The 25,719-nt window shown below is 60.4% G+C and overlaps 7 protein-coding genes across 7 annotated transcripts; all 7 read right to left on the reverse strand.

Annotated features, from left to right (window-relative positions):
- Positions 1-525: 525 nt before the first annotated feature.
- LMJF_17_0240 (conserved hypothetical protein) lies at positions 526-3,954 on the reverse strand (the record flags this gene model as incomplete). Its single annotated transcript, XM_001682226.1, has 1 exon — positions 526-3,954. The coding sequence occupies one exon, from the start codon at positions 3,952-3,954 to the stop codon at positions 526-528; it is 3,429 nt and encodes a 1,142-aa protein (XP_001682278.1).
- A 4,128-nt stretch (positions 3,955-8,082) lies between these two features.
- Positions 8,083-9,162, reverse strand: CYSB (cystathionine beta-synthase; the record flags this gene model as incomplete). The annotated part of the gene is made up of 1 exon (XM_001682227.1): positions 8,083-9,162. One exon carries the CDS (start codon positions 9,160-9,162, stop codon positions 8,083-8,085), a length of 1,080 nt encoding a protein of 359 aa, XP_001682279.1.
- A 2,186-nt stretch (positions 9,163-11,348) lies between these two features.
- Positions 11,349-13,706, reverse strand: LMJF_17_0260 (conserved hypothetical protein; the record flags this gene model as incomplete). The annotated part of the gene is made up of 1 exon (XM_001682228.1): positions 11,349-13,706. The coding sequence occupies one exon, from the start codon at positions 13,704-13,706 to the stop codon at positions 11,349-11,351; it is 2,358 nt and encodes a 785-aa protein (XP_001682280.1).
- An 884-nt stretch (positions 13,707-14,590) lies between these two features.
- LMJF_17_0270 (putative NADH-ubiquinone oxidoreductase,mitochondrial) lies at positions 14,591-15,412 on the reverse strand (the record flags this gene model as incomplete). Its single annotated transcript, XM_001682229.1, has 1 exon — positions 14,591-15,412. The coding sequence occupies one exon, from the start codon at positions 15,410-15,412 to the stop codon at positions 14,591-14,593; it is 822 nt and encodes a 273-aa protein (XP_001682281.1).
- A 3,610-nt stretch (positions 15,413-19,022) lies between these two features.
- Positions 19,023-19,556, reverse strand: LMJF_17_0280 (putative histone H2A; the record flags this gene model as incomplete). Its single annotated transcript, XM_001682230.1, has 1 exon — positions 19,023-19,556. The coding sequence occupies one exon, from the start codon at positions 19,554-19,556 to the stop codon at positions 19,023-19,025; it is 534 nt and encodes a 177-aa protein (XP_001682282.1).
- A 1,094-nt stretch (positions 19,557-20,650) lies between these two features.
- Positions 20,651-22,828, reverse strand: LMJF_17_0290 (conserved hypothetical protein; the record flags this gene model as incomplete). The annotated part of the gene is made up of 1 exon (XM_001682231.1): positions 20,651-22,828. One exon carries the CDS (start codon positions 22,826-22,828, stop codon positions 20,651-20,653), a length of 2,178 nt encoding a protein of 725 aa, XP_001682283.1.
- A 1,059-nt stretch (positions 22,829-23,887) lies between these two features.
- Positions 23,888-24,499, reverse strand: LMJF_17_0300 (conserved hypothetical protein; the record flags this gene model as incomplete). The annotated part of the gene is made up of 1 exon (XM_001682232.1): positions 23,888-24,499. One exon carries the CDS (start codon positions 24,497-24,499, stop codon positions 23,888-23,890), a length of 612 nt encoding a protein of 203 aa, XP_001682284.1.
- Between the last annotated feature and the right edge of the window lie 1,220 nt (positions 24,500-25,719).

The raw sequence follows: 25,719 nt of genomic DNA on the forward strand, positions 1-25,719 counted from the left end.
TCATTCCCAAGCATGCGCCCACACGCATACCAAGCGCATCAGGGTCGTTTATATCGGAAAGAACTATGTATAGACGTACTCTCGCGGGCGTTCTCTTTCACGTGTTGCTCGCATGGAGCAGTTCCTCTGTAGACGTAGAGCGGGAAGAAAGGCTCCCCTCAGCGCGGCTGTCGCTGGTGCTCTGCTGGTGAGCTGCAGTGGCAGTCTGCCTTGCTCCCTCCCTTGTGGGCGTCAACCTCTCCCCCACACGGCACCGGCCAGTGCACCAGCAGTGTCCTGATGTCATCAGTCGACAACGAGATATGCACTAACGCACACGCACGCGAGCACCAGTAACAGCCTGGAAAACACGAAGACAGTGAAAGGCAGACACATACACACAAACGCTCACAGTCGCCCCTGCATAAGTCCGTCGAAGTTCGGGCGGCCCCTGTCCTACTCAAACGGCATCAGCAGAGGCGGCAAGTCGACCGTTGTCGCCGCTACCGCGACTCACCTCCAAGTACGCACCCTCTTCTCTACGCGTTAGGGGGGCTCGCCAAGCGAATGGTGCTGCTGCGAGGAAGCAGCACCTGTGAAAGGCGTCGGTGCACCGTCGCTGCTCCAGGACGTCGGGTGCAGTGTGCGAGTCCTGGTGAGTGGCACGATGCGGCCGCCGACGCTGTCCGTGCTGCTCTCGACCGGGGCATCCGCCCACGGGTCACGATACGCGGAGGGTGGCCGCTGCGATGCCGGTGTTGGGGGCACAAATGATCTGACCCAGCTGATAGTAGTGCCCCCGCTGCTGCAGCCTCTTGGTCCCCACGTGAATGCCGAGTGGCTCACGTGGCTCTCCGCTGCCGCTTGGGGTGGCAGCAGCGGAGGTGGGTAAGGGGCGTAGCTCGGCCGGTGCTCCCAGCCGCGTGTCGCAGTAGGCAACGTTTCGCCGAATCCGCCAGCGACTCGCAGTGCATCGCCACAGAGCTCTTCGACGTAGGCGAAGGTGTGGTGCAGCCCGCTGACGACCCCTTGCACATCAACATTTTGCAGACCGGGCACGAGCTGATAGTGTGGGTGATGATGGCCTCCCATGCACGGGAGCGGCGAGCGGGTCGGGAACGCAGCAGCAGCACCGCCAGGTGCGAGAGCAGGCTGGTAGCCGCCGGCAGCACCACCCGTCATATACGGGCCGTGGCCCGGAGAGGTAGGCAGAGTGCTTGCGTTCATGGCAGCCACGGACACCCCGATGTGGCTGGAGGAAACCGTGCCACGCGTCGCACCACTCACAGCAGCCGCGGCCACAGCAGAGGCAGTCGAGCCGGTCGCGTTTGCCGTGCGGGTTGCCTCGCCGAAGCAGTAGACCTGCGCATGGGAGTGGTACCCAGACTCGGCAGCGTCGGCGCGGCAACATGGCTGCGGGCACCACGGCTGCGGACCCTCCATCACGACGACAGTGTGCTGCCGGCCGCAGGCGATGCTGCGAGCCACACCGCCAGCCACGTATTCGAGACCCACGACCCGATACGGCGCGGTGAAGGCGTCGGGGCTGCCAGCTGTGGTGCCACACTGCCCACTCGCATTGTCACCCCAACAGAAGACGGCACCCGCGGCAGTGAGGGCGACGGTGTGGAAAGAGCCACAGGCCACATCCACTACCCGGTGGCCCTCAAGCGCGCCGCGCACCAGCGTCGGCACGTAGGCTGGGGCTTTGGAGCCGTGCCCGAGCCGGCCTTGATATCCCACACCCCATGTGAAGAGCTCTCCGTGTTCATTGATAGCGCCACTGTGCCACTGTCCGGCGCGGATGCGCACAATGCGCTCCGGCGCAGTCACGGCCGCACCGCCGGGAGTGACTCGCCGCCTGCCCTTAACGGTGACCAGCTGCGGCGTCAGCACGACAGCGCGGCGCTCGTTGCTGAGGGACTCGCCCAGGACGTCGCGATAGCGACGCTCCACCTCCTCCGGCGTGCCGAGGCCGACGCAGTCCACCAGCCCCCAGCTGTACAGAAAGCCATCATCGCTTAGCGCCAGCGCGAAGAAGCTGCCGCAGCTCAGCTGGATGATGCGCTTGCCCTCCAGCGTGTCCACCAGCACTGGCGCATCCACCTTCTTCGTCGGCAAGTCGAAGTGGGCGCGTCCGCGGCCGCTCTGGCCATGGTTGTTGTTGCCCCAGAAGTAGACGTGGTGGCCCTCCACAATGGCCATAGCAAACGCGTACCCGGCCGCCACGTGCACCGCCGGCAGCTGCTCAAACAGCGGAATCCGGCGCGGGATAAGCAGCTCCACCGGCACGTCGACACCATCCTGGCCGGTGCCGTTGCCACCGCCCCCGCCACCACCTGTGGAGTTGCTGCCACCGCGCACGACACAGCCGCTTCCGCCGAGACCCAGCTGGCCCCACTCTCCGTTGCCAAAAGTGTATATGCTGCCAGTGTCGCTCAAAGCGCAGCTGTAGTTCGCCCCCAGCGCAATCTCGCACACCCGCACGCCGAACGGCGTCACTTGCGCCATGGTCGGCGTCGGCTCGTCTCGTGTGGCATGGGTTCCCAGCTCCCCGTTGCCGCCGGAGCCCCAGCTGAACAACATCACGCGCCGCGGCTTCGGTGGACCGCGCAGCAGCCGCACTAGCCCCATCACATTCAAGTACTCCGCCATCGCCAGCACCCCGGCCATGCTGAGGTAGTGTGGGATCATGGCAGCACCGTGACGCAGGTAGTTCAAGATCGGCAGGAAGTAGTCCGCGTCCAGGTCAAGCAAGATGGCGTTGGCGCCGTCTGTGTCAAGGGGTATGGCAGAGGCTGTCTGCTGCGGGCTTACCGCCTCGCCGTCACCGCCCTCGCCAACGCTGGCACCCACTGGCATGCTGACTGCCGGCGGAGTGTGAGCTGCCACGTAGTCAGGCAGCGACTCCCGCATCACGGAGCGCAAAGAATGCTGGTGCGACACGTGCTGCAGCGCCGGCGGTGGTGCTGCTGAGGTCGGGGCAGCGGAGGCGATAGAGTGGTGCAATGGGTGGTGGCATGTGTAAAGCTCAGAGAACAGAGAGGAGCGATCCCCGTCCCGCTGCACGCTATCATTGTCGTGCTGGGGCGCATGTTGCGGTCCATCCACCGCGGCCGGTGGCACCTCCGCGTCCGGCGCTGCCTCCGTCGGCAGCGTCTGTGCGTCGCCGCCACCGCTCTCTGCTGCTCTGTTGCGCAAGCCGTCGGCGTCGCGGCCGTCGGCGAGGTTGGCGGAGTGAGTGCGGTTGTCACGCCCTAGCGGGTCGCACCGAACTCCGCCCTCGGGCGCCTCCTCCCCAGGCGGCGTCGCGTGGGCGACGGCACCACAGCGCCCCGAGGCCTCCTGTGTTGTGATTGGGGCGCTGCGATGTGCACCGCTCTTCTTCCCGGCAACGATGTCGCCCCGCCCTGGCGAGGGGACAAGGCACGCACACAGCGACGCCAGCACGCTGTCAGGATCCGCCATGAGTGTGCCGACGGTCGTTGTGATGAGCCGGCCGCCAACATTCAGCAGGACCCACTCCGACGAGGACGCCGTCGTAGCCACGCAGACCGACTCTGTTGTACGCACCGGCTGAAAGTAAAAAGGGCGCGGGAGAGCTGCAGACAGTGCTGATAGGCGCTCCTCGGTCGCTGTGTGTGACCGGCGAGGCGGCGGTGAGGCACACGATCGCCCAGACCCGGCGGTGCCGGTAGCGGCTGCAGCAATGTCACCGTCTGCACGAGGTGATGGCGAGGCCGGAGCCGGACGGGCATGGCGACTCGCTACAGCAGCCGTTAACGTGCTGTCACAAGCTTGTGTTGGTGACCGCGTTGTGGCCGTCTGTTGCTGTCTTTGGTCGTGCGGCTGCAGAGGCCAAGGAGACGACGAAGCGTCCGGCTGCCGCAACCAGCGAGCAGGCAACTGCGGAAATGGCGAGGATGCGGTGGCCGCAAACCTGTAGAAGCCCCCGCTCGACGCAGTATGGCGCATGGCCGAGCCACTCGCTGAAGGCACTCCAATCAAGGCAGGGCCACCTTCCACCGTCGCAGCTGTCGCGAAAGTTGATTCTGGAAACGGCGACGACGCTGCTGGGCTGATGGTATCGTGGTAGTCAGCGCTGTCCACGTGTAGCACGCCGCTCTGGCCGCTCCTACTAGTACTGCTTCTGCTCCTCACGCTACCATTTCGACTGCTGCTTGTGCTGCCACCAAAGTCAAGGCGACTAATGGGGCTCGTTTCCACGGACGCCATGACGTCCCACCCAGCACGCCCCACGCGCGCTGTTTCGTTCTACTTCCTTTTTCGTTGGCGGGACGCGCACCACCCAGACGAGGCAGCGCACAGGCACAAACAACGGTTGTCGAGTGCGAGTAGTAAAGGGAAGAGAAGAGGAAGGGAGCGGGGGGAGGGGGGGGGGCCACAGTGGCAAGGAGGCGCGGATGGAGTAAGCAGAAGAAGACGTACCTCCGAGCACACGCCCACAGATCCTGCGCATACAACGGGAAGAAGAGCAGAGGCGCGACGCGAGAAGGAACCCCTCACGGCGACGACGATAGCAACGAGAGAAAAAGAGGGAGAGAGAAAGCCAAAAGAAGGGGGGCGGTGAAATCGCACAGTGGGTGCGTACAGGTGTGCGCCTGGCTGACGCTTGAGGGAAGGGAAAGTGCACTGGGGGAGGGAGGGAGGGAGGAGCACGAAGAGGGGGAGGCAAGCCAACTACGATACCACAACACGAACAAAAAACAAGAGAGAGCCAGTCAAGAGAGCGCTCAGAGTGAGATGCGAAGGGGTCGAGAGACAGCGGCGCAGACAGACACAGAAACGAGCCGCCCACGCTGGGAGAGGGAGATGAAGGGGGGGGGATGGGGGATGGGGGCGAGCGATCCCCCAAGTGGACCGCCGAGGTGGGTATTCAAGAAGATAAGAGCAGAGTGCGGAGTGGTGTACGAAATCAGAGATGCGAGCGAAGTCACGTCGTTCTTCTTTTTTTTCGAGGGGGATGGGGGATGGGGGATGAGGGATGGGGGATAGTATTCGTGTTGTATAGTTGCACGTATCTCTCTCTCTCTCTGTGCGTGTGTGTGTGTGTGTGTGGTTGTATGGGTGGAGCAAGTGTATCCCGCAGAAAGGATGGAGGAGGCGCACGCCACGTGGAGCTGTGCGTGCAAGAATGAGATGGTCTGGCTTTCGCTTTCTTCCTCCGCTGTTGTTTGATGTCACGTGTAATGTGTCCCTGGTGCTGACGCAGCCCTCCCCTCCCGTCAAACCTTCTGCTAACGTGAAGGCGGGTTCGACGTTGAGGGAGTGTCAAGGGTGGATTGGCGAAGAGAAAGAAGGTAGGAGCGGGGGTTAGCGCTGGTGGATGTCCCTCGAAGCACCAGCAAAGGCCCCCTTCTCGTGCGTCCCGTCTGCCTTTTTCGCTTGTCTTTCTGTTGATGCAGCCTCCACACCAACACACAGAGTCAAGTACACACACACACGCGCGCGCTCCCGCACACGGCTCGCACGCAGGAAGCAGGAGCGAAGCAATGAGATGAGGGCTGCAAGGCAGTATATTTATATAGAGAGAGTCTGAAGAGTCGCAGCTGCCGACGTGGGCGAGGAAAGCTGTAAACGCACGCAATGGTGAAAGAGCGAAGGAAAAGAGTCAGTGCTATCGAGAAAGAGAGAGTCGTCGTTGTCGTCGTCGCATGGAACTGCGTTGGGGGTGGTGGTGGGCGTGTGCGCGAGAGTCTGTTCCCGCGACGCAAGGCTGTCCGTCCGTCGTCAGAGGGAGAGAGGGAGGGGGCGAGAAGAGAAGCGGATGACGTGTGCCGAAGCTGCGGCAGAGAAGTTACGCGCACGAGGAGCAACTCATGACCTTCTTAGCACTCCTCAAGCCTCCACGCATGCGCCAATGCGCCGAGTCATCTGTCGACGCAGGGCAAACACGGGCGCAGTGACCACCCCGTCCCGCTAACCCGCCCTTCCCCCACGGACACACTCACACATATGCACACACCCATCGGCACACAACGGCTCAGCAGTGTTGTATCTTCTCCACTGTTTCGAGGAGGAGGAGGGGTAGTGTTATCAACGCATCGGGGCAACACGTGTTGCGCGTTGCTTTCTTCCTCTGTGCTTCCTTCTCTTTTACGCAGAGATGTTCCTCGCACCATTCGCTGATGTGTGTTCGCTCGCTATCTTTTTCTTTCACTTTCAACGTTAAACTTACGTGGGCGCGGTAGTGTCCATGTGTGTGTGTGTGTGTGTGTGCGCGCGCGTGTGCGCGCGCCTGCGTGCGTATCTTAGTATGAGGGTTCACTGTCTGTTTCTTCGTCGCCATCCGTCTGTGGTATGTGTGCATCAGATGGCGCTCCTGCTTTTCGCGCCTGGATGCACGACGTGAGGGACGCACACAAGCCGACAGAGAAAAGGCGAAAGAAACACTGGAGGAGAGACGTGGCGAGACCGCAGACTGCTGCCACGTCCTCTTGCTTCGTCGAATATCGTGTTTTGATTCCTTCCTCGTTGCTTTAAAAAGGGTGATATGAGCAGAGGAGGAGCAAGCAGAGACCGCGGTGCCCCATGTGTCGGCCTCTGCAGCTCTCATGCCTACACGAGAGCTCTTCTCGACTTCTCTGCTGTCGCTACTCTGTCTCTCCTTCTCCTCTCGAACCTGCCCACCCGTCCACCTCATCTAACGTCTCCCATCTCACCCACGCTATTGGCTGTGCCTGCATAGGTGCCCTTGGGCTAGGCACAAACCCAAGCCGCGGCAGCAATGGAAGACCCACGCAACAGGTAAGGAGAACCAAAAACCGAACACACAACGCCTCCTCCACCCACCCACCCGCCCACCTCTCGACCCCACCGACTCGCACACGTAGAAGAGCATGACGCTGATGAGGAGCGAGAGCGTGCTACCACGGCGCGCTTCGATTCAGGAGAAGGGGAGAGGCGAGCAGGAGAAGCAAAGAATGGCGTGTGAAGAAGTCAACGTAGTCAAATGCATGAAAAGAAACAGCTCACACGCGCCCGCACGCACACACAGATCGAGAGCGAGAGCGAGATCTTCTGTTTTCAAGGGGCAATGAGAAAAGAGGGGGTGGGCACGAAGAGACTAACACACAGAAGCACACACAGCAAGTCCCAGACGCGCGCTCACACGTGCTGTCCATACACACACACACACATTGGTGTACGTGTATATGTGCAGTACGTATGCACAGCACAGCATCAATGATGGAAGAGCGCGCCCGCGAAGAGAGGTGAAGGAGGTGGCGGTGGTGAAAGGCGGAAAAGATGCGAAGGCATCACAAACACCGGCCGCGACCAATGTGCACTGGCCCGTGCGCACTCATCATCGTCTTATCGTCTTTCCATCTATTCCAAGATGGGTTCGACGATGAGTTAGGGTGCAACTAGAGGAAGGGGGAGGGGGTGAGGGGGGTAAGAAAGCACAGGGGCCACCGGCACCCACGTGCGGAAGAAGAGGTGGCGAACAGCTCCCTTCAGAATCGGGGAGAGAGCGACGGATTGGAGCCTACAAGTCTTCCGGCCTCCCGCCTTCGCATGCAGGCATATAAACACGCATACACACAAGGGCGCATACCCCGCAGGCAATCAGGAAAGAGGAGAGACGACGGAACGGGGTCTGGAAGGGGCAGCAGCACACATCGATGCATCCCAACGGGTGGCGGTGGCGGTGGCGGTGATGGTAGAGAGAAACGGTGTAACAGGGATGGATGAAGACACAGTGAAGTGTGCAAATCCACACGAGACACAGCAGCGGCTCGCAACGGTGGAGAAGCCGCTGCGGAGTAGACGAATGAAGGAAGGGGGCTGTGGCGGAAACATTAAGGAAAAACAGAGAAGGATGTATGGTGCGGGGCGGGGGAAGAAGAGGAGCGTCGGGCAGAGCATGGCGTGGCGGCACGGGAGAAAGAGAGGGAGGATTTAATCTGGAAAGCTGCTACAACATAACGGTATTCTCTTCTTTTGATGTGGGGGAGAGGGAGGGGGTACCTCGCACGCAGGCACGCGGTGGTCCCCTCGATCAGCCTGGACCCCCATCCATTCTGCCTTCTCCTCATTCCTTCGCACTCACCCTCTCTCTCTCTTGCTGCCGCTGCCTCTCTACTGAGTGCCGCTCTCGTACTTGGCCAGCTTCGCCTTGACCTCCTCCAGCTCCTTCTTCAGCGTGTCGTAGGTGGGGCGGGTCACCTCACCCTGCCGGAAGCCGTGCTCGATCATCCAGTTGACATCGGCAAACTTCCCCATGTAGTTGCGGATGCCGTCCGCCATGAGCACGACGCAGCGCTGATCCGGGCGAAGGTCCTTGGCTGCCTCCAACACGCCGGCCATCGCGGAGCCGCTGCTACCGCCGACCAGCAGACCCTCCTCGCGGTGCAGCTCGAGGGCGAGGTCGAAACTCTCCTGATCGCGCGTCTTGACCCAGCGATCGACGTACTTACGCTCGCACACATCTGGCACAAAGTCATAGCCGATTCCCTCTACGTGGTACATGACAGGCTCGCCGGGGTGTTCGGGATCGGCGATGATGCTGCCGACCGGGTCTACACCGACAACGATGACTCCGGGGATGAGTTCCTTCAGCTTCTTGGCCACTCCAGTGATCGTGCCACCGGTTCCGGCGCAGATGACTACCATGTCGACCTTACTGCCACACTGGTCGTAGATCTCCTGGCCAGTAAACTCGTAGTGCGCACCCGGGTTGCTGGGGTTCGTGTACTGGTCCAGCAGCACATAGCCCTTCTCATCGCGCAGGCGGCGAGCGACCCCGATGAGGCTGTCCGGGTGGTCGTACGGAAGAGACGTCTCCGTGCGGATCACCTCGGCGCCAAGGGACTGTAGCGTCGTCTCCTTCTCGTGCGACATCTTCTTCGGCATCGTGATCACCATGTGGTAGCCGCGGATCGCCGCCGCCATGGAGAGACCGATGCCAGTGTTGCCACTTGTAGCCTCCACAATCACGGATCCCGGCTTGAGCGTCCCGTTCTTTTCGGCGTCGAGTACCATCTGCTTGCCGATGCGATCCTTCACGCTGCCGCCAGGGTTGAAGAATTCGCACTTGGCCACGACCTCACACCGAATGCCATGCTTCTGTGGGACGCGGTTCAAGCGGATGCAAGGGGTGTTGCCGACCGCCTCGAGGGCGTTGGCCAGGATTTGGTTGCGGGGGTTTGCGGATGCCATTATGATCAGCGAGGAACAGAGAGAGAGAGAGAGAGAGAGAGAGAGAGAGAGACAGAATGTGTGGGAAAAGGTGCAAGAAATATGCTTCCAGACAAAGAAGAGGATGATAGAAGACGATGACTGCTGTTGTCGACTGTGGAGAAGAGAGGAGGGGGTGGGGCGAACGATGTGGCAGACACGCAGGCAGTGATGGAAAGAGGCAGTGAAGGCGGAAGGATGGGGAAGAAGAGCGAAAACAGGGAGATAGAGAGCAAAGGTAGACTTCGGTGAGGAAGGTGCGCCGAGCTGTGCAGTTGGTGCGGGGTAGGGGAGGACGCCGACCGGGAGGCAAGAAGTGATAGGGCTTTCGATGGTGGGCAGTTCCCAAGAACAAGTGCATTGTGTGCATGTCGGACGAAAAGAAGCAGGGGGGAGGCCTCACACAACATGTCGGTTCACCCGCAAGGGTGTTGGGCATCCCAAGGGAGAGTTGGCACGCGTGTCTTTTGCTTCCTTTCTTGAAATTTTGAGAAGATATGTCCCAGCATCGACCCGCGTCAAGGACAGCTTCGCTACACGCGCGCACAGAAGCATCACGACGAAAACGACTGGCGCCTACATGCGAAGCACAAAGGAAAAGAATGATGATCGAGCCTCTGTGCACGCACGCTCACAGAGATAGCGAGAGCGGGAGAGAAGTGCACACACACACACACACACATATGCCCGCGCCGCCGCCCATAGTCTTCCCTCTTACCTCTCCCCCTTTCACAGCCGCAGCGTTGCCCCACTTGAGAGACCGAGCGAGGTTAGCAGCGAGGAAGTGTGGGGGAGAGAAGGAAAGGGGATGGGATGTAAGGGATAAAGTTGAGCACGTACGCAGCGTGACGGCGAAATCAAACAGACAAGAGAGAATGTACTCTGTGCGAAGAAGGATCAGCCCGAAACCGTGACGCGGCCCGGGGGAAAGGAAGAGAAGCGACGTCTGTGTGTATGTATGCCTGCGTGTGTGTGGCGGCCGTGCCGACATCACTGCATGGTTCCGAAGGTACGCGAAATCACAAGACAGACAAAGATACAAAGAAGGTGGGAAGCAACACAGATTTAAACAGAAACAAGTCGTGAAGCGTGGCGAGGAGAAGGAGGGGGAGAGGGAGGAAGTCCGGTATCCCTATCGCTTGCACACGTGTGCACGGTGAGAGGACGAGAGCATGGTCATGAGAGAAAAAGACGCAGAAGGGGAAGAGCACACATACATGAAGAATACTCATAAGGAAAGACAGAGTGCAGCCCGACGCGAGACGTAACACAGAAGTGAGATCTGATAGGAAGGGAGTAAGAAGCATACACACACACACACACACACACACACGGACGGAGAGGTAGGGGGGAAGTAGAGCAATCTTATTGGTGTCCGTGCTGCGGTTCTTGCCCTTGCTCGTTTTCGTTCACCTGTGCCGGCGTCTGTGTCTGTCTGTATGTGTGTGTGTGTGTGTGTGTGTGTGTGTGCCTGCCCTTCTTCTCTTGCTGTTCCTTTTCCAGCTCTCCTTGTCGCGCGCTTCGTCTCGGATTACATTTCACGACAACTAAACATCGAGCACAAACGCGTATACATATATATTTATAGATAGATGTATGTATACATACATAGATATAGATATATATGTACATGTGAATAGATACACACACATATATATATATACATACATACACATACATTTCGCATGGCCATCGTTTGCTCCCTCCCGCTCCCTCTCCCTCGCCCTCTGTCTGTCGTGTATTGGTCTGCTCCATGTGCTTGGGCAACGGATGGACTGCTGGTGGGAAAGGGGTGGAAGGGGGGGGGGGGGGTAGGTAGAGGTGTGTCGGAGGCTGACGTCAGCGCACGAGACGCACACACACACACACGCATACACACAGTGAGAACGACACCGAATCAACGGTATTCGCTAGTCTTTTGAAGGGTGGGGGGGAAGTTGTTCTTGTGTTTGGCTACGCATATACATCGAAGCCCGCTACACCCATGTCGAGCTGTGCACATCAACACATGCACAAAGAGCGGTAGAGAAGCATACATGTTTTACGTTGGTGTTATGTACATAAGCCCTCCCAGTGGGGACGGCGCGGACGCGAAGGTGCATCGCCACCACCGCCTCGATGAACCATCAAGCCGCACAAATGGTGGTGGATACCGGCTGGCTGGCTCTTTAAGACGGCTTGGTTCGTTGCTGCTGCTGGAAGCGATTGAACTCGACGGCGCGGTTCAGTAGCACCTTGTAGTCCTGTGTCTTCGCCTCCTGTGCAGCGAACTCGTTCTGCTGCGCGGCCAGGAGGGCGCGATAGCGATCCTTGCTGTCCAGATGCTGCGTCCCTGAGGGGCTGCGACACAGCTGCTGCACCGCCGCCTGCCGCGCCTCCTCCTCGTGGGGAAGCGTGAACTTCACAACTTGAATACTGGAGGTGCTGGGCGTGAATGTGCCGTTCGCGTTGTGCCTCGGCGGCGACGCTCGTGCCGAGGTGGCAATGCCGGCCTTCCAGTGCGCCGCGTCGTCCTCCTTCACCGTCACCGGCGCGGCAGCTGCGGCGCCGGTCGCTGCCGTTGTCGCGTGTGCTGGCGGGGTCGCGAGTGCCACCGCCGGTGTCTTAGATGTCTCGAACGCATTCGACAACGCGGACGCCGGCGTCCGTGCAGCTCGAGCCGCTTGCATGAGTCGATTGTGCTCCTCCATGCTGCGGCGACTGGCGTCTTGCAGCTGCTGCTGCTCCTGCAGCATAGCACGCAGAGAGGGCTGAGAAGACGCGGCGGCAGCCGAAGTAGACGGCCTAGACGGCGAGCGCGGAGTCGATGCGGTGGAAAACGTGCCGGAAGCGCTGGGCTGGTTCTTTCCCATCACCGACGTGGTCGCCATCTGTGTCGTGTGCGAGAGACGTGACTGGTTCTGCAGCTGCAAGGCGCGACGTGTGTTTTCCTTGCTCTGTTCCGACAACATCTTCCGCAGCACCTCCCCATCATCCCTGTTGATGGCACTCTCCACCGGCTGGGGCTCCGGTGTGGGGGAACGGGGCTGGGTTTGCATGAGTATGCTGCACTGCCGGTTCGCCTCTTCCTCCGCCGCCACACCGAGCAGCGGCTCGTGCACCGGCGACGGCGGCGCGCGGTCGTCGGCGAGGAGGGAAACGCTGCTGGGGCGTGATTGACGGATATGGGAGATGCTAGTGTTGTTGCTGTTGCTGTTACTGCTGGACCGACTCGCCTCTGTCGCGTCACCGCCATTCGTGGCCGCCCCTGCTGGAGCTACAGATGCGCCTCCTGTCTTTGCTAGAGCCCCGGGCAACGATGTCCGTAGCGTCATCGCGGCACCGCCTTGATCGAGCAGGCGGCTCCCATCCTTGTTGAGAATGCTGAAGACGGGCGTCTTGCCAGGCACGGCGGACTTCTTGGCCGACACGAGAGAGGGTAGGGAGCTGCTATCCGGCAGAACCGAGCCGGGGGCGCCGTTGCCACCGCTGTGGACGGGGGTTCTCGATGGCGGGGTCAGGCGCACGATGCTGCGACGCTGCGGCTGTCGTGGTTCCGGTGGAGGGGGAGGTAATACGGCGGCGGAGAAAGCACTCGCCACGGTGCCACAAGGGATCGTGGCGTCGGCGCTGAGCTTCTGCGCGGGAGGCTTGGTAGAGGCCGTCGGAATTCCGCAACGAGGCTGTGACGATGCTGTCGTATGCACACTAGCCGCATCTGCCTTGAACGGCACGGCAGGATGCGGGATGCCGTTCCACGACAACTTTGACGCCTGAGCCAGCTGCTGCGCCTCACGCTGCCGCCTATCTTCGAGGATGACGCTACGGCCCACAAACTTTTGCAGAATTTCCTTCCGCGACATTTGAGCCTCGGCGGCCGCAATGTCCTGCGCGAGCTGATTCGACACACGGCAGATTTCTGCAGCGACCTCGCCTGTAAGAACGGCCGCAGCGCCATCCGAGGTGATGGCATCGACATCGCGCTTCGGAGGTGGTGGATGCGGCTGAGCTGGCGGCTGTGCGGGGATGGTGGTCGCAGAGCCGTCCTCCGCTGCCGCGCCCGGTGTCACGTGCGTTCCGCTCGCATCGCCGGCGGCCGCCCCTGGCGCTGGGCGCGCCGTGGCACCCAGCGAGCTTATGCTGTCGTTCAGCGGAGGAGAGCCTGAATGCGAAGTGGAGGGCGCGGGAAGTGCATGCCCCAGGAGCGACTCGGAGTGATACGAGGCGGGAGATCGCTGCCGCGCTGAGGGAGACCGAGCGCGAGGTGGGGGTCGCTGATGCTCCGGTGGAGGGGTTGGGACCGCAGCGGGGGTGGTCTGCATCCCCATCAGAAGCGTAGTATTGGCCACTCCTCCTTCAGTACTGGGCGCAGAAGAGTCGATCGGTGCAGCCACCACTGAAGCATTACCCGCTCCCCGGGTCCCCGGCGCGTCAGCGTCGCCAGCAGTCGCGACAGTGGACGCAGCGGCAGCCGTTGATGGTAGCTCGAGAATGAATCGGGCATCCTTGATATTATGCTCCGCCAGAACACTCTGAATCGCTGCCATGAGGTCCGAGACGTCATCTGTCTTCTTGGCTGCAGTGATGGTCGCAGCGCCGGCCGCGGTAGACAGCTGGGACGACGGGGTTGGCACCGGTGGCGAAGACATCCGTTTGCAGCTTCCCTCGTTTCTTTTCTGTCGTTGGATAAACTGTGTGGTCGCTGGTGTGTGTGTGTGTGTGTGTGTGTGTGTGTGTATAGGGTGGGGAGATGTGTGGTGTAGCTAAGAAGGAGGCAAATGAGGTGCGTGCGTTGTCCCCGTTTTCCCGCACCTCGGGTGATTGGTCAGTGTATCCTTCCGTGGCACGCGCAGGAGCGAATATGCTCACCCACGCACGCACGCGAGCGAAATGTGCGTGACAGAGAGAGGAAGGGAGACGAGAAGCACAGGAAGAAAGAGATGCTGCATCCGCTGGGGTGCTGTTGTGCGAAGCGATGAGTTCCACGACTGTCGAGGTATGTGTTTGGTGATCGGGAGCCGGCGAGCGACGCTTGTCAGATCGAAGACAGAGGAAGAGAGGTGCAAAAGACATGTGAGGCTCAAACACAGGCGTTCATTCGTGTGCACAGTCGCACATACATACACAGAGAGAAAGGGCGCTGGGGGGTCGCAAACCACGGCGGATCCTCATACCCATCTATTCCTGTACACGGCGGCGAAGCGCCACCGGCGGGGAGAGAAAGGAGTGGAGAAGGGATATAAGGGGTGGTTGCAAAACCCCCGATGCCCTTCTTCCACTCGACTTAATCCAGCCACACCCGCTGCCTCCCCCCCCCTCCCGCATACACACACACACACACAGAGAGACAGACAGACAGACATACCCAACGATTTTCGGTACGCAGAGAGAACCAATCAGCGCATACATCAATAGAACTAAAAGGGTACGACTACTTCTTGGGCGACGCGGCGTCCGCCTTCTTGTCCGGCTCGGCGTCGAAGTCACGGCAGTACGGACCTGGCGGTTCCTTGAACAGGAGCGACGTGCGCCCACCGGCCGGCTCAGCGTACCTGCGATCTAGACGCTGCGAGCCGATTTTGAAAGGTTTTCCGCCACGGAGGTTCTCCACGAGCGTCTTGATACTCTCCCACGTTAAGTCCTCCATGTAGTCGTACGAGAAGTTGGGCGGGTTGCTGTAGTCACTCACCACCAGCATTGGTGCGTTCACGCACGCGCCGAGACACTCCATCTCGCCAATCGTGATAAGGCCGTCGCTCGTTGTGCCGTGCATGCGCACGTTCAGATAGTGCATGGTGCGCTCCATCAGCTCATCGGCGCCGCACAGCATGCAGGGGGTGGTGCGGCAGAATTGGATGTGGTACTTACCAACCGGGTGCCGGTTGAACATGGAGTAGAAGGTGACTGTCTCGAAGACGTGCATCGGTGGCACTTCACAAATCTTGGCTATTTTGTACATGGCTGTCACCGGGATGTACCCGCCCTGCTGCTGCTGAGCGAGATGCAGCAGCGGAATGGTGGCCGAGATTCGCCGGCCGCGTGGAAACTTGGGCAAGATCTCGTTGTGAATCTTCTCGTAGCTGCTTGTGGTGAAGTCCCACGGAATTCGGGTGTTGTCGTAGTCCGTGTTCTGGTGACGCACCTCACCGTGGATGGCGCGGGTATTCGCAAGGAGCGCCGCGCTGGTGGACGGGTAGCTTGTCGTCGGCGCCACCGCGGTCGCAGAAGCAGAGGCAGCAGGGACGCAGCGCATCGCCGTCAAGGTTGGCTGGCCAAGACGCAGCATCGGACCCGAGCAGCCGTGTCGAAGAAAAAAGAAACGAAGAGGCGAAGAGAAAGCAAGAGGAGGCTACGGGAGGGAGGGAGGTAGGGAAGGGCAGCGGGTACTAGTCCTCAACTACTACTACTACTAGTGATTACGATAGACAAGGAGCACAAAGCCAAGGCAGTGAAAGGGGCGTCAGCGGGGAGGAGGAAGAGAAGGGGGCGGCACCGCTCGCACTCACGCGAACTCCCAGATAAGTGCCGCGGATGCACGACAGCGGTGGCAGTGATGGGAAAGTGTGTATCTCTGTGTGTGCGTGTGTGCGTGTGTGTGTGTTTGTGAGAGAGAGGCTGCGGGATGTAGCGCGAAGAGGGTGTAGAACAAGGCGGCTCACTCGCAGATGCTGAGAATAGCGTAGAGAAACAAAGACCGCAGTCACACACACACACACACACACAGAAAGAGAGAGGGGGAGGGGGGCCAAGCCGAGTCTGAGCTATGCGATCGGCGGAGAGGCGCGGTGGAGGCAGACACGAGCCAAAGAGAGAAGAACGACGCGGCAGTAGTGCGGCTGCGAGATGTGGGGTAGATGGTGATGGCCTGTTAGAGATCGAGAAAGAAGTAAAACACTACATGGAAGAAGACGAGCTGGAATACGGTCGGCTGTGGGGGTGGGGGCGTACCAATAACACGAGTAGCACGGCGAGCCTCCTTCCCGATTCCCTGTTCCACACTGCCCCACGTCACTCAGTTTCTGGCGAAGAAACAAGGGAGAGGGAGTGGAGCAGTCCTACGGGTGGATATGTGCAGAGAGGGAGACACAAGACAGACCACTGGGTCACCTGCGCAGGGACCCGTCCGCATGAGTTTGTCTGGCACCTGCGAGATAATGTAGGTATGAAGAGCGTTTGCGTGTGTGTGTGTGTGTGTGTTCAAGATGTGTCAATCAGATGCAAGACCACTTTGCGTACGTCGGATGCACCTGGAGTGCACGACGGTGCGAGCTATCGGTGTCTACGGCTGTTCTGTGGATGCTCCGGAGGTGGCGGCGTATTAGCGAGGAGAGGGGTGGGGGCCGAGTGCGGCATAAAGGGAACAAAAGAGACGGAAAGGAAACGCGGGAGACAACGCACACGCACAGAAGTCGCATAGGATGGTACACAAGATGTGGGGGACAAGCGCATACATGCACACGTGCGCGTGCATCCACAGCGCACGCAAAACAGACGCGCAGTACAAGGAGGGAATTCGATCGCCTTCTTCGCTTCACCTCTCCACCTCGTGACACGTGGTGGCGGCAGTGGGAAGATGAGGGAGGAGGGAGGAAGGGGGCTCTGTGCAAAGGGCATCGAGGGGACAACTAGAAATGCAGAGATGAGCGTGAGATGTGGCGAAGACCTCAAAGGGCCGAGGGCCCCTTCATCTCCCTCCCACCGCCTCCTTCCTGCGCAGTCCTCTACCTCCTCTCTCGCCAGCTTGCCAAGACGGCCACGAAAACCAAAGACCGCCGCCTGCAGCCTGCGAAGAAGGGGTGAACCGCGCCGGATAGAAATAAGACGGGCTGTTTCTTTCGTTGTCACCACGTGTACGCCGTGCGAGTGCAAGTTGACTCACGTCCACGCGGCCCACCCCCTCCCCCCTCGCTCGACGCGTACACGCCTTTCTGTTCTTTTCTGCTCTACACTTCTGCCTCTGTACGCACAACACTCAGTCGCATCCGCGCATGCGTCTTTGCACGCACACGCGCACACCGAAAAACGTGAAAGAGGAGAAAGGTGCCCTCACTGCCAACGCCAACGAGTTCGCCTCTCTTTCCCTCTCCTCTCTCTCGCACGCCTGCTCTTCGCACCGACTGCACGTAAGAATGTTTGCGTGCACACGTGTTTGTGTCTCTCCCGCACCCTGTGTGTGTATGTTTGTCTGCCCATATGCGTGCCCCCATCACCACCACCCCGCTCCAGCAATGATACAAGAGGACGCATGCAATCGAGCGCGCTGAGGTAACAGATGTTGGCAGTGCGGTTTCTATATTGCGCGCGCAGGGGGAGGCGGGTGGCACAACACCCACTAGGCCTGTGTCTGTCAGTGGGTGTGCCTGCTGGGTGCTTTTGTGCGTTCAGGTCTAGGTCTGGGTGAGGACTCTACTCGGGGTAACTGCACACACACACACACATACACAGGGGTGCGGGGAGACGAAACAGCGCCGAAGACAACGGCGGCGCGGCAGCAGAGCGTGTACATAGATTTATGAGCAAAAAAGGGGGGGCAGTGGTGGGGCGGTGGTGGGGCGAGCCAGCAGACGCACGCACGCACGGACATAACAGGAGCAAACACGATGCATCCACCGCGGTTTCGTACAACTCTAACAAGAAAAGAAGAAAGCGAAAGAAGGAAAGGGGGAGGAGAAGAAGGTGTCTAGCCAACGTCTGTGCAGCGGTACGCGTTACATGGCGTGTTTTGCGTGTATGTGCCATGTGGGAAGAGCGAGATGACATGAAAAGAAGAGGTGCATCACACACGCCCATGTGGATCACATACGCCACACACATGAAAGGAGAGCAACGAATAAAGCAGCAGCAGCAGCCTTCCCTGGCGCACACTCATCAAGCCGCCACTGCGCTGGTCCGTACTCTTTTCGCCTCTGGCTCTGTCGCCTCCGGTGCCGCCGCACAAATAGATCGCTCTCCCCTCTGCCTACACGTACACAGTTCGACCATCACGGAGGTCGCGTCCGGAGAGACACACGCACACACACACACACACACACACACACACACACACACACACACGGAGGCAACAATGCCAAAAAGGGGACACACTCCGCTTTATACAGAAAGCGAAGAAATGAGGCATCATCTATGTAGAACGGTCGGAGCAGCCCTCATGAAGGCTGACTGATGCTCAGAGAGAGAGAGAGTTGGGGTGGGGTGGGAGGGTGGGGTGAGGGGAAGGAGGGGGCAGAGAGAAAGAGGAAGGGAGGAAGGGGAAGGGAGGCAGCAAACGGCCAGCTGTGCAAGAAGGGGATTGCAAGCTGCATCCCTCCCCCACCCACCTACGCACCCACAGGTTGTGTGCTGATCTGTGGCACAGACGTGAGCTGCGGAAAGGAAACGCCTGGAAAGGAAAAGCAGCACGTGCCACACACACACACACACACACACACACCTTCAGCCTTTTTTGCACACGTGCAAACTCGCCCGCGTCTTCCTCATGCCCCTCTGCCGGGACAGGCATACAGACGGACACCACCGACTGCGGTTGCATGGTACCACTGGACACACACACACACACGCACACACTTACACACGTTTTGTTGGTCTGCCCTCCTGGTTCTCTAGTTCTACCCCTCCACCACCACCACCACCACCACCCTCCATAACGCCCACTGAGCTCACCGCCGCCACGACAACAATAACATGGAAACGGAAACTAACGAACCGGTGCGGCTACATCATCTGTTCAGCTCTCCCTTGCAGACGTTGACACACCAAGTGGATGCACGAGCACACGTAAGAGAAACGCACCAGCACATCCGTGCGCACATACACGCTCGGTGTAGTGGCTGCATGTAGCATGGCGGGGCGTGGCGGGGCGGAGCTTACGCGGCACGCTTGGCGCTCTTTTTCTTGGACTTCTTCTCCAGTGCTTTGTGCACATTCGGCACCACGCCACCTCGCGAGATGGTCGCCTTCACTACCTGATTCAGCTCCTCATCACCTCGAATGGCGAGCAATAGGTGGCGCGGCTTGATGCGCTCTGTTTTCTGAGCCTTTGCCGCCGCGCCGGAGAGCTCGATCACCTCCGTCGTGAGATACTCCAGCAGAGCGGCGCAGTATATGGCGGCAGATGCGCCGCAACGCTGCTTGCGGTAGAGACCATCCTTCAAGCGAGAGTGAATGCGACCGACCGGGAAGTTCAACTCTGCCCGCGCAGCACGCGACATGCGATCGCGACGGCCTGCCTTGCCGCCAGTCTTGCCACCGCGCTTGCCCTTACCTTTGCCCTTACCCTTGCCCTTGCCACCGAGCTTGCCGCCCGAGACGATGCTGGTCTGGTCGGCCGTCGCAGAGCCAGGCCCCATCATCGGCGGCTGCGGCGGCATGCCAGTGGATTCCTCGCCAGTGTACGACATCGTATTGGGATGTGCTGTGGGCGATTCGAAGAAGCAAACAAGAAAAACACGTGTGCCGAGGTAGGTTGTCTTGCTTCCCTGGAAGCCCGTGCGCGTGTGCAAGGCGATCCAGCAGCGCGTCAGCGCACACACAGCAGAACAACAACAACAAAAAAAAAACAGAAGCGGCGAGGGAGGTGGTCCTCTGGAAGGAAGGGGACGAAAAGGCAGCGTGTATAGAATCGTTGGGTGTGGGGTGCGGTGTGCCGAAGAAGTGGCGGGATGTGCGCGCGTGGTGGATCTATGGGTGTGTGGTGGGGGGAGAGAGAGAGAGACGGACAGGGCACGAGAGATGGACTGCGTGGCACACCGATGCGAACAGAGCGAAAGAAAAATGGGATGAGGAAAGAGGAAGGCGAATAGAGAGAGAGAGAGCGGGAGCGAGCGAGACGGAGAGCGGATAACATGAAGACGTGCACGACAAACGGTCAAGGGAGGAGTGGAGGGACGCTGTCATTGCACAACGCTCTCCCTCTCCCTTCCCCTCCCCACCCACCCACCCACACACACACACACACACACCTCTTCTCGAAACAAAAAAAAAGAAAAGGACTCTAATCCCTCCACGTGCTTCGGTCGACGTGTCATGGCGGAGAGCAGCCGGCGTTGTTTCCTGTGCTCGCAGGAGCGTTTATATATGTATATGTATGTATTAACTACCTATGTACGCCTACGTGTGTGTATCTGAATATGTCTATGTGTCTATGTGCGTGCCCACGTCTGCGTTCCTGTTGCTGCCGCTCTTCTTTTAGTTCGTCCCCCCTCTCCCACCTCTTGCCCGCGTTGGCCTCGCACCGGCGGGCAGCGAAAAACGCAGTCGCAGGGGGAGGGGGCACGGCCGTGTGAGAGAGCAGCTGAAAGACCCCCGAGGACAGAAGAAGAGCGGCAGATAAAACGGGAAAGAGTAAGAGAAGCCTCACCCCATCCGCTTCAAGCTGCGCGAGAAGGAGGGCGAGAGGCACACAGAGAGGCACAACTGAGTGAGCACACGCCTTCGGTACAGACGGAAGCGGACGATGTTACCGACGTTGCCAACCTCCTCTTGCATCTGCATCTCACACACGCCGACGGCAGACCTCGTGCCGCTCGTGGCAGACCCCGCACCAAACCTCCACTGGACGTTCGACGCCACGGCGCTTCCCTCCAGCGCTGCGATCGCGAACGGGTGTGCTCGCGCTGGCGTCCAGCACATTGCACTCATCTTCCAAGCCGAATATGATACAGGCTGAGGCACCGGCGAGCAGGGCGCAGGGGTAGTGGTACTGCTGACCGCAGCTGCTTTCGCCACGCTCCGTGCCCTCGCACACGCGCAGACCCGCCCCAAAAGGAAAAGAAGGGGAGTTGGAGGCTAGCAGCGGTGCACCGTCTTCGCACAGCGCACAACGCGGTGTCATCAGCGGTCCCTCTGCACCGCTTTCACCAGAGGTCTGAACGCGTTTCCCCAGCTCACTCTCTTCATCCGCGTCCCGTTGATGCATGTGACACAAAGTCGCCGCCAGCAGCTGCCAGCGAGCCACGCGGCCTGATGTGCGCGCCGCGAGAACCCCTAATGGATCCTGCAGCGGCACCGTCATGTGCAGCGATGCGGTCATGCTGGGGACGAAGTACACCCCAGCAGCAGCGGCGGCGGGAAGGTCCTCGAGAGAAGTGTTGGTGAAGAAGTCTAGAAGTCCAGCCCACGCCAGACAATTGTGGTGAGCCACGCCTGTAACGTGGTGCGCTGTCACCTCGCCACGACAAGGACAACAGTAGCTCCCCTGCACCGCATCGAGTTCGGTTGTCGTGTACTCGCCTTCGCACGTCGACACCTGTGATTGAGCAATGTTGGTGCTATGCTCCTGCACCTCGCAGCACACACCCCACAACGGCCCCAGCAGCAGCGAGAGGCTCTCCTCGGTCTGCATAGCCAACTCCGCTGGATCGCAGTGCGCCGTCGGGGATCGCAGGAGGTGTTGCAGACGCTGTCGCACCGCCGCGCGTTGCACCACGTCAAGGCCGCAGAGGGCGCAGCAGCCAAAGCGGTGCCAGAGTGACGCGGCCGTGTCAGCGGAGGCGGCAGACGACGATGAGGCCGTTTTCGACGCCGCCTCCGTCTTTCCTCGACCTGCCCCATCAGCTACTACCGATTGTCGTGCCAGAAGCCGCGCTGCAGGGGGAGTAAGCGTGCAGTGTATCACTCCCCGGCCGCGTCTCCACAGGCTCCACGAGGATGCTTTCTTGGCATTCGATGCATGTTCCGTGGCGAGTACTCTTGAAGATGCCTGAGCACTGCGATGTGTGACACTTGCCGCAGCGGTAACGCTCGCCGCCTCTACCACCGCAAATGCGGTGAAGGGTAGCGGACTCAGCAGCGGCGTCGAATCGAGCTGATCAGCGTGATCCGTGATGTGGTTGCACATTAGCTGAAGGGGAGTGGAGAAGGGCGCTGGCGAGGGCGACAGTGCCGGAGGTGGTGTGGGTGTTGGCGGTTGATCCTGACCTCGTCCAAGTGCGCCGCTATCCCCGACACGATGCGCGATGGCAGACGGCAAAGATGTGGTGACCTGAGCAATGATCGAGCGGTGCGGCGCTTCGCCCAAGAGCACATCATCACCCTCCCCCACCATCAACAGTGGTGGGGGAGGCGACTCACTTTGCAGTCGCTGCGTCTCGCCGGCTGCGGCACGCAGAAGCTCTGGCAGACTCGTGTGCTGAGCATGGTTGGCGGTGCTACCCTCGGTGGCAGCGACTGCGTTCGCGACACGATGTGATGCCCGAGGCTCACGCAATGACAAGAAGGGGCGCTGTTCCGGCGGAGGTGACAGTGACGACCGTCGCGGCCGCGGTGCCTGATGTTCCCCTTGCGTTTCTTCCACCGCGTCGTCTGCGGTGGCGCCTCGATGCCGCTTCATAGATGAGTCGTGATTCCTGTGAGACAACGGCGTTGCCGCGTTCTGCACGGATGATCGCAGCTGAAGCCCGCTGGCGCGTAGCCCCACCTCACGCGTCAGAACGCAAAGGAGAGACAGCTGAGGCAGAGGGGCACAGTGGCGCATGTTAGGCACCGCTTGATTGCACAGCGGACACCGAGGACGTGCTGCGATGCAGCGAGTAGCGCAGGCGCGGCATAGGATGTGGCCACAGGGAAAGCACACCGGTTTCTTGAAAACTTCGAAGCACACAGGGCACACGCAGTTGGCATGCATGGACCTGAGTAACGGTATGGCGTTAATCATGGTAACAGACATCCCCATACGAGCTCTCCACTGAGAGGTGCAGACGCCGCACAATCCGATGGAAGGGGGAGGAGGGGGCAGCTGCGCAAGGATGTATGTGCATGTGTGCCTAGTTCAATCTATGACAGCTCTGCGCTAGTAGCGAGGTGATAGTAAGCGGAGGAGCGAGGGGCAGCGGGGGGCAGCGGGGGGTGCCAAGGCAGAGATGGGGCAAGAAGAGGCGGAGGAGCACGGCGCGCAGAAGGGGTAGAGGGGCACCGGTGACACGACGCTCTGTCTGGTGATGATGCTGCTCGGCTCTCTCTCAGGTTCTCGATCGTCCTTTTCGTGCGTGCTTCTATTGTTTCTGTGAAAATATGCAGTACTGTCGTGCACGTGCGCAAGCGGCAGGCACGCACACCCACACGCGCGTCGAAGCGAATGCATGCATGCGTGCATGCGAGCGAGCGAGAGGGGTGAGGGAGCGGAGCGGAGGGGGAGTGGAGATGACGACCTTCGAAAGATAAGGATCGACTCGGGCAGGACCGAAAAGACAATACAAAGGGGGGGAACGGTCAAACGGTATTTTTCGGCACCGCTGCTCGAGACGTACGTGCGCGCTTGCGTTTCGCTCGTTGGGCGTCTTCCTACCCCCCCCCGCCTCCATCGCTGCGTGTTGGTCGGAGTCCACGCCTCCACATGCGTACTCGCTCGCGCGTAAAAGGGTAAGACAGAGGCGCGCGCGCACATGTGTCTATCAAGGTCAGCTTTTCCTCCCTTCACTTTTCAACCGACGCGGCCGGCCATCCCTCGCCCAGCGAAGCGTGCCGGGGGGAATTGCCATCCTCTGGGCAACCTCGACGCGACAACGTGTCAAGCGACGCCCATGCCATCAGCAGGCGCCTTCACACGAAGATGCCGCAGAGAACTCAGAGAGTGGAAGAGGACACAGACAGGCTCCCCAGTCGGCGTGTTCAGCGCCCCAGTGCATGGCCCGCACAGTGCGTCGTGTATCTAGGCACTTGTGTGAGTTGTGTTTCCAGGTCACTAGTGTCCTGTGCATCGACAGATTAGCGCGTCTTATGCCCTAAACACCCTTTACCGACCGCCGCCGCCGCCTCCTGCCGACTTCTTGGCCTCGAGACGCTTGCGGCGCGCGGCCCGGTTGCGCGTCTTCTCCCGCTGCAAGTGGGCCTTGATCGATGCAGCCATTGCTGAAAAACCACTCTTGAGCTGCCCCAACGCGGAGTTGGAGGAAGCCGCAGAAGCAGCTGTTGTACCAGTTCCACCTGACGCGTCAACGAAGCGCATGAGGAAGATGTTGTTGCTTCGGATGTACGTGGCACCGATGTAGCGAGGTCGCGGCATCAGCTCACTAGTGCTCTGCATCACGTCTGCATCCTCTGCCACCACGCCTTGGAGACTGCTTGCGATGAGCCGTGCCTCCCGCTGCAACTTCTCACGCAGTACCGCCCGCTCCACATCAAAACTGCGGGCTCGTTGCACCAGCGCCTCGTTCAGCATAACGTTGTAGTGGCCATCAATGTGTACCAGCTTGCCTGTGTAGACGTACCCCTGTCTCGTCTCTACCTCCACCTCCATACTGCGAGACGGGTCGCAGCTTAGGCTGCTAGTCAGCAACGCCGAGTCGCACTCGCCCTTGTCGCCAGTGCCGTCACCTGCCTCAACAGCCAGCCCGAGCGCCCGCATGAGCACTGCCGCCGGCGCCGGCACGCCTTTCGACCGTTTCTCCGAGTCCAGGCTCGGGCCGCCGCCACCGATAGCGGCTGCGATACCCCGAGCATTGGTGCCCGTCGAAGATTCGTCTGCAGTCCCTCGTACGTGCTTCTTAGACTTTTCAGAGACTGTAACGCTGGCCGTCTTCGGTCGACGATGCCTGTGCGCCGACGGCATTTCTCGACCAATGACAGCAGCGGCCACCGCCAACGATGCGGCGAAACAAATGTCGACGAGAGGAAGACGCCCGGAAGGGAAGATGCGCGATGGCGAGGTCCTGCGTGTGTGCGTGTGTGCGTGTGTGGAATGAAGGCGGCCATGCACTTTGGCCAAGCCGTCGAGAGCATCATGAGAAGAGGAGCAGATAGGAAGCTAACAGAATGAGAGAAGTGGAATCCCACGGAGGACCGAGAGAGCCGCGGAAGCAACGCGTAGGAAGGTCATACGTATGTCGCATTTCTTCTATTCCAATGTGAGTCCACTCCTCTGCCAGACAACGCGAGGTCCACCTCCGCCCTCGAGCCTCCCCGGTAATGCCACAGGCCCTCCCCCCCCCTGGCGCGTGGCGCGACGCAGCCCTAGACACACGCCGGTACAGCAATGCGCCGGCTCCGCCATCTGAGAGCACGGCCTCGGCATCGGACTCCACCCACACCCCACTCCGCAGGCCGCCTCACAGCCGCCCCCCCCCCGTCATGCCGGCCACCGCCCCTGGCGCACCCCCCTCGCGGTGGCGCAGGCTCCCTCCACCAGCGCGCAGCGAGGGTCGGGTGACAGATGCCTTCGAGCCACGCTGGCACTCGGCTTGTCATGTCGGCAGCACAAGCGTGCTCGCGGTCGCAGGTCGCCCAGACGCCGCGCCATCCACGACCTGACCGCCGGCATCAGTCGCCGTGCATCGCTCGGACCCCCGCGCGTCGTCGGTGCCTGGCCCTGTGGCCACCAGAGGAGCGGCTCGGCGCTTGGCTGGGGATAGGGCAGGGGCGGGGCCGCCTGGTTTTCTCCCACAAGGAGAGAAAGAGAGAGTGAGGGGGGTGCGCCGGACCCTGTGAGGCCACGCACTGAGGCAGTGTGGCCGCGCGTACGCAGACAGGCAGGTGCACACAAGGCACACAATTATACAGGGGCACGAGGGCACGTGGAGTGGTGCGGTGGGGGAAGGGGCGACGTGTTCGCTTGTGCCCCGCGTGAAA

The sequence above is a fragment of the Leishmania major genome, chromosome 17, assembly GCF_000002725.2.
Source record: "Leishmania major strain Friedlin complete genome, chromosome 17".
NCBI classification, from domain to species: Eukaryota; Euglenozoa; class Kinetoplastea; order Trypanosomatida; family Trypanosomatidae; genus Leishmania; species Leishmania major.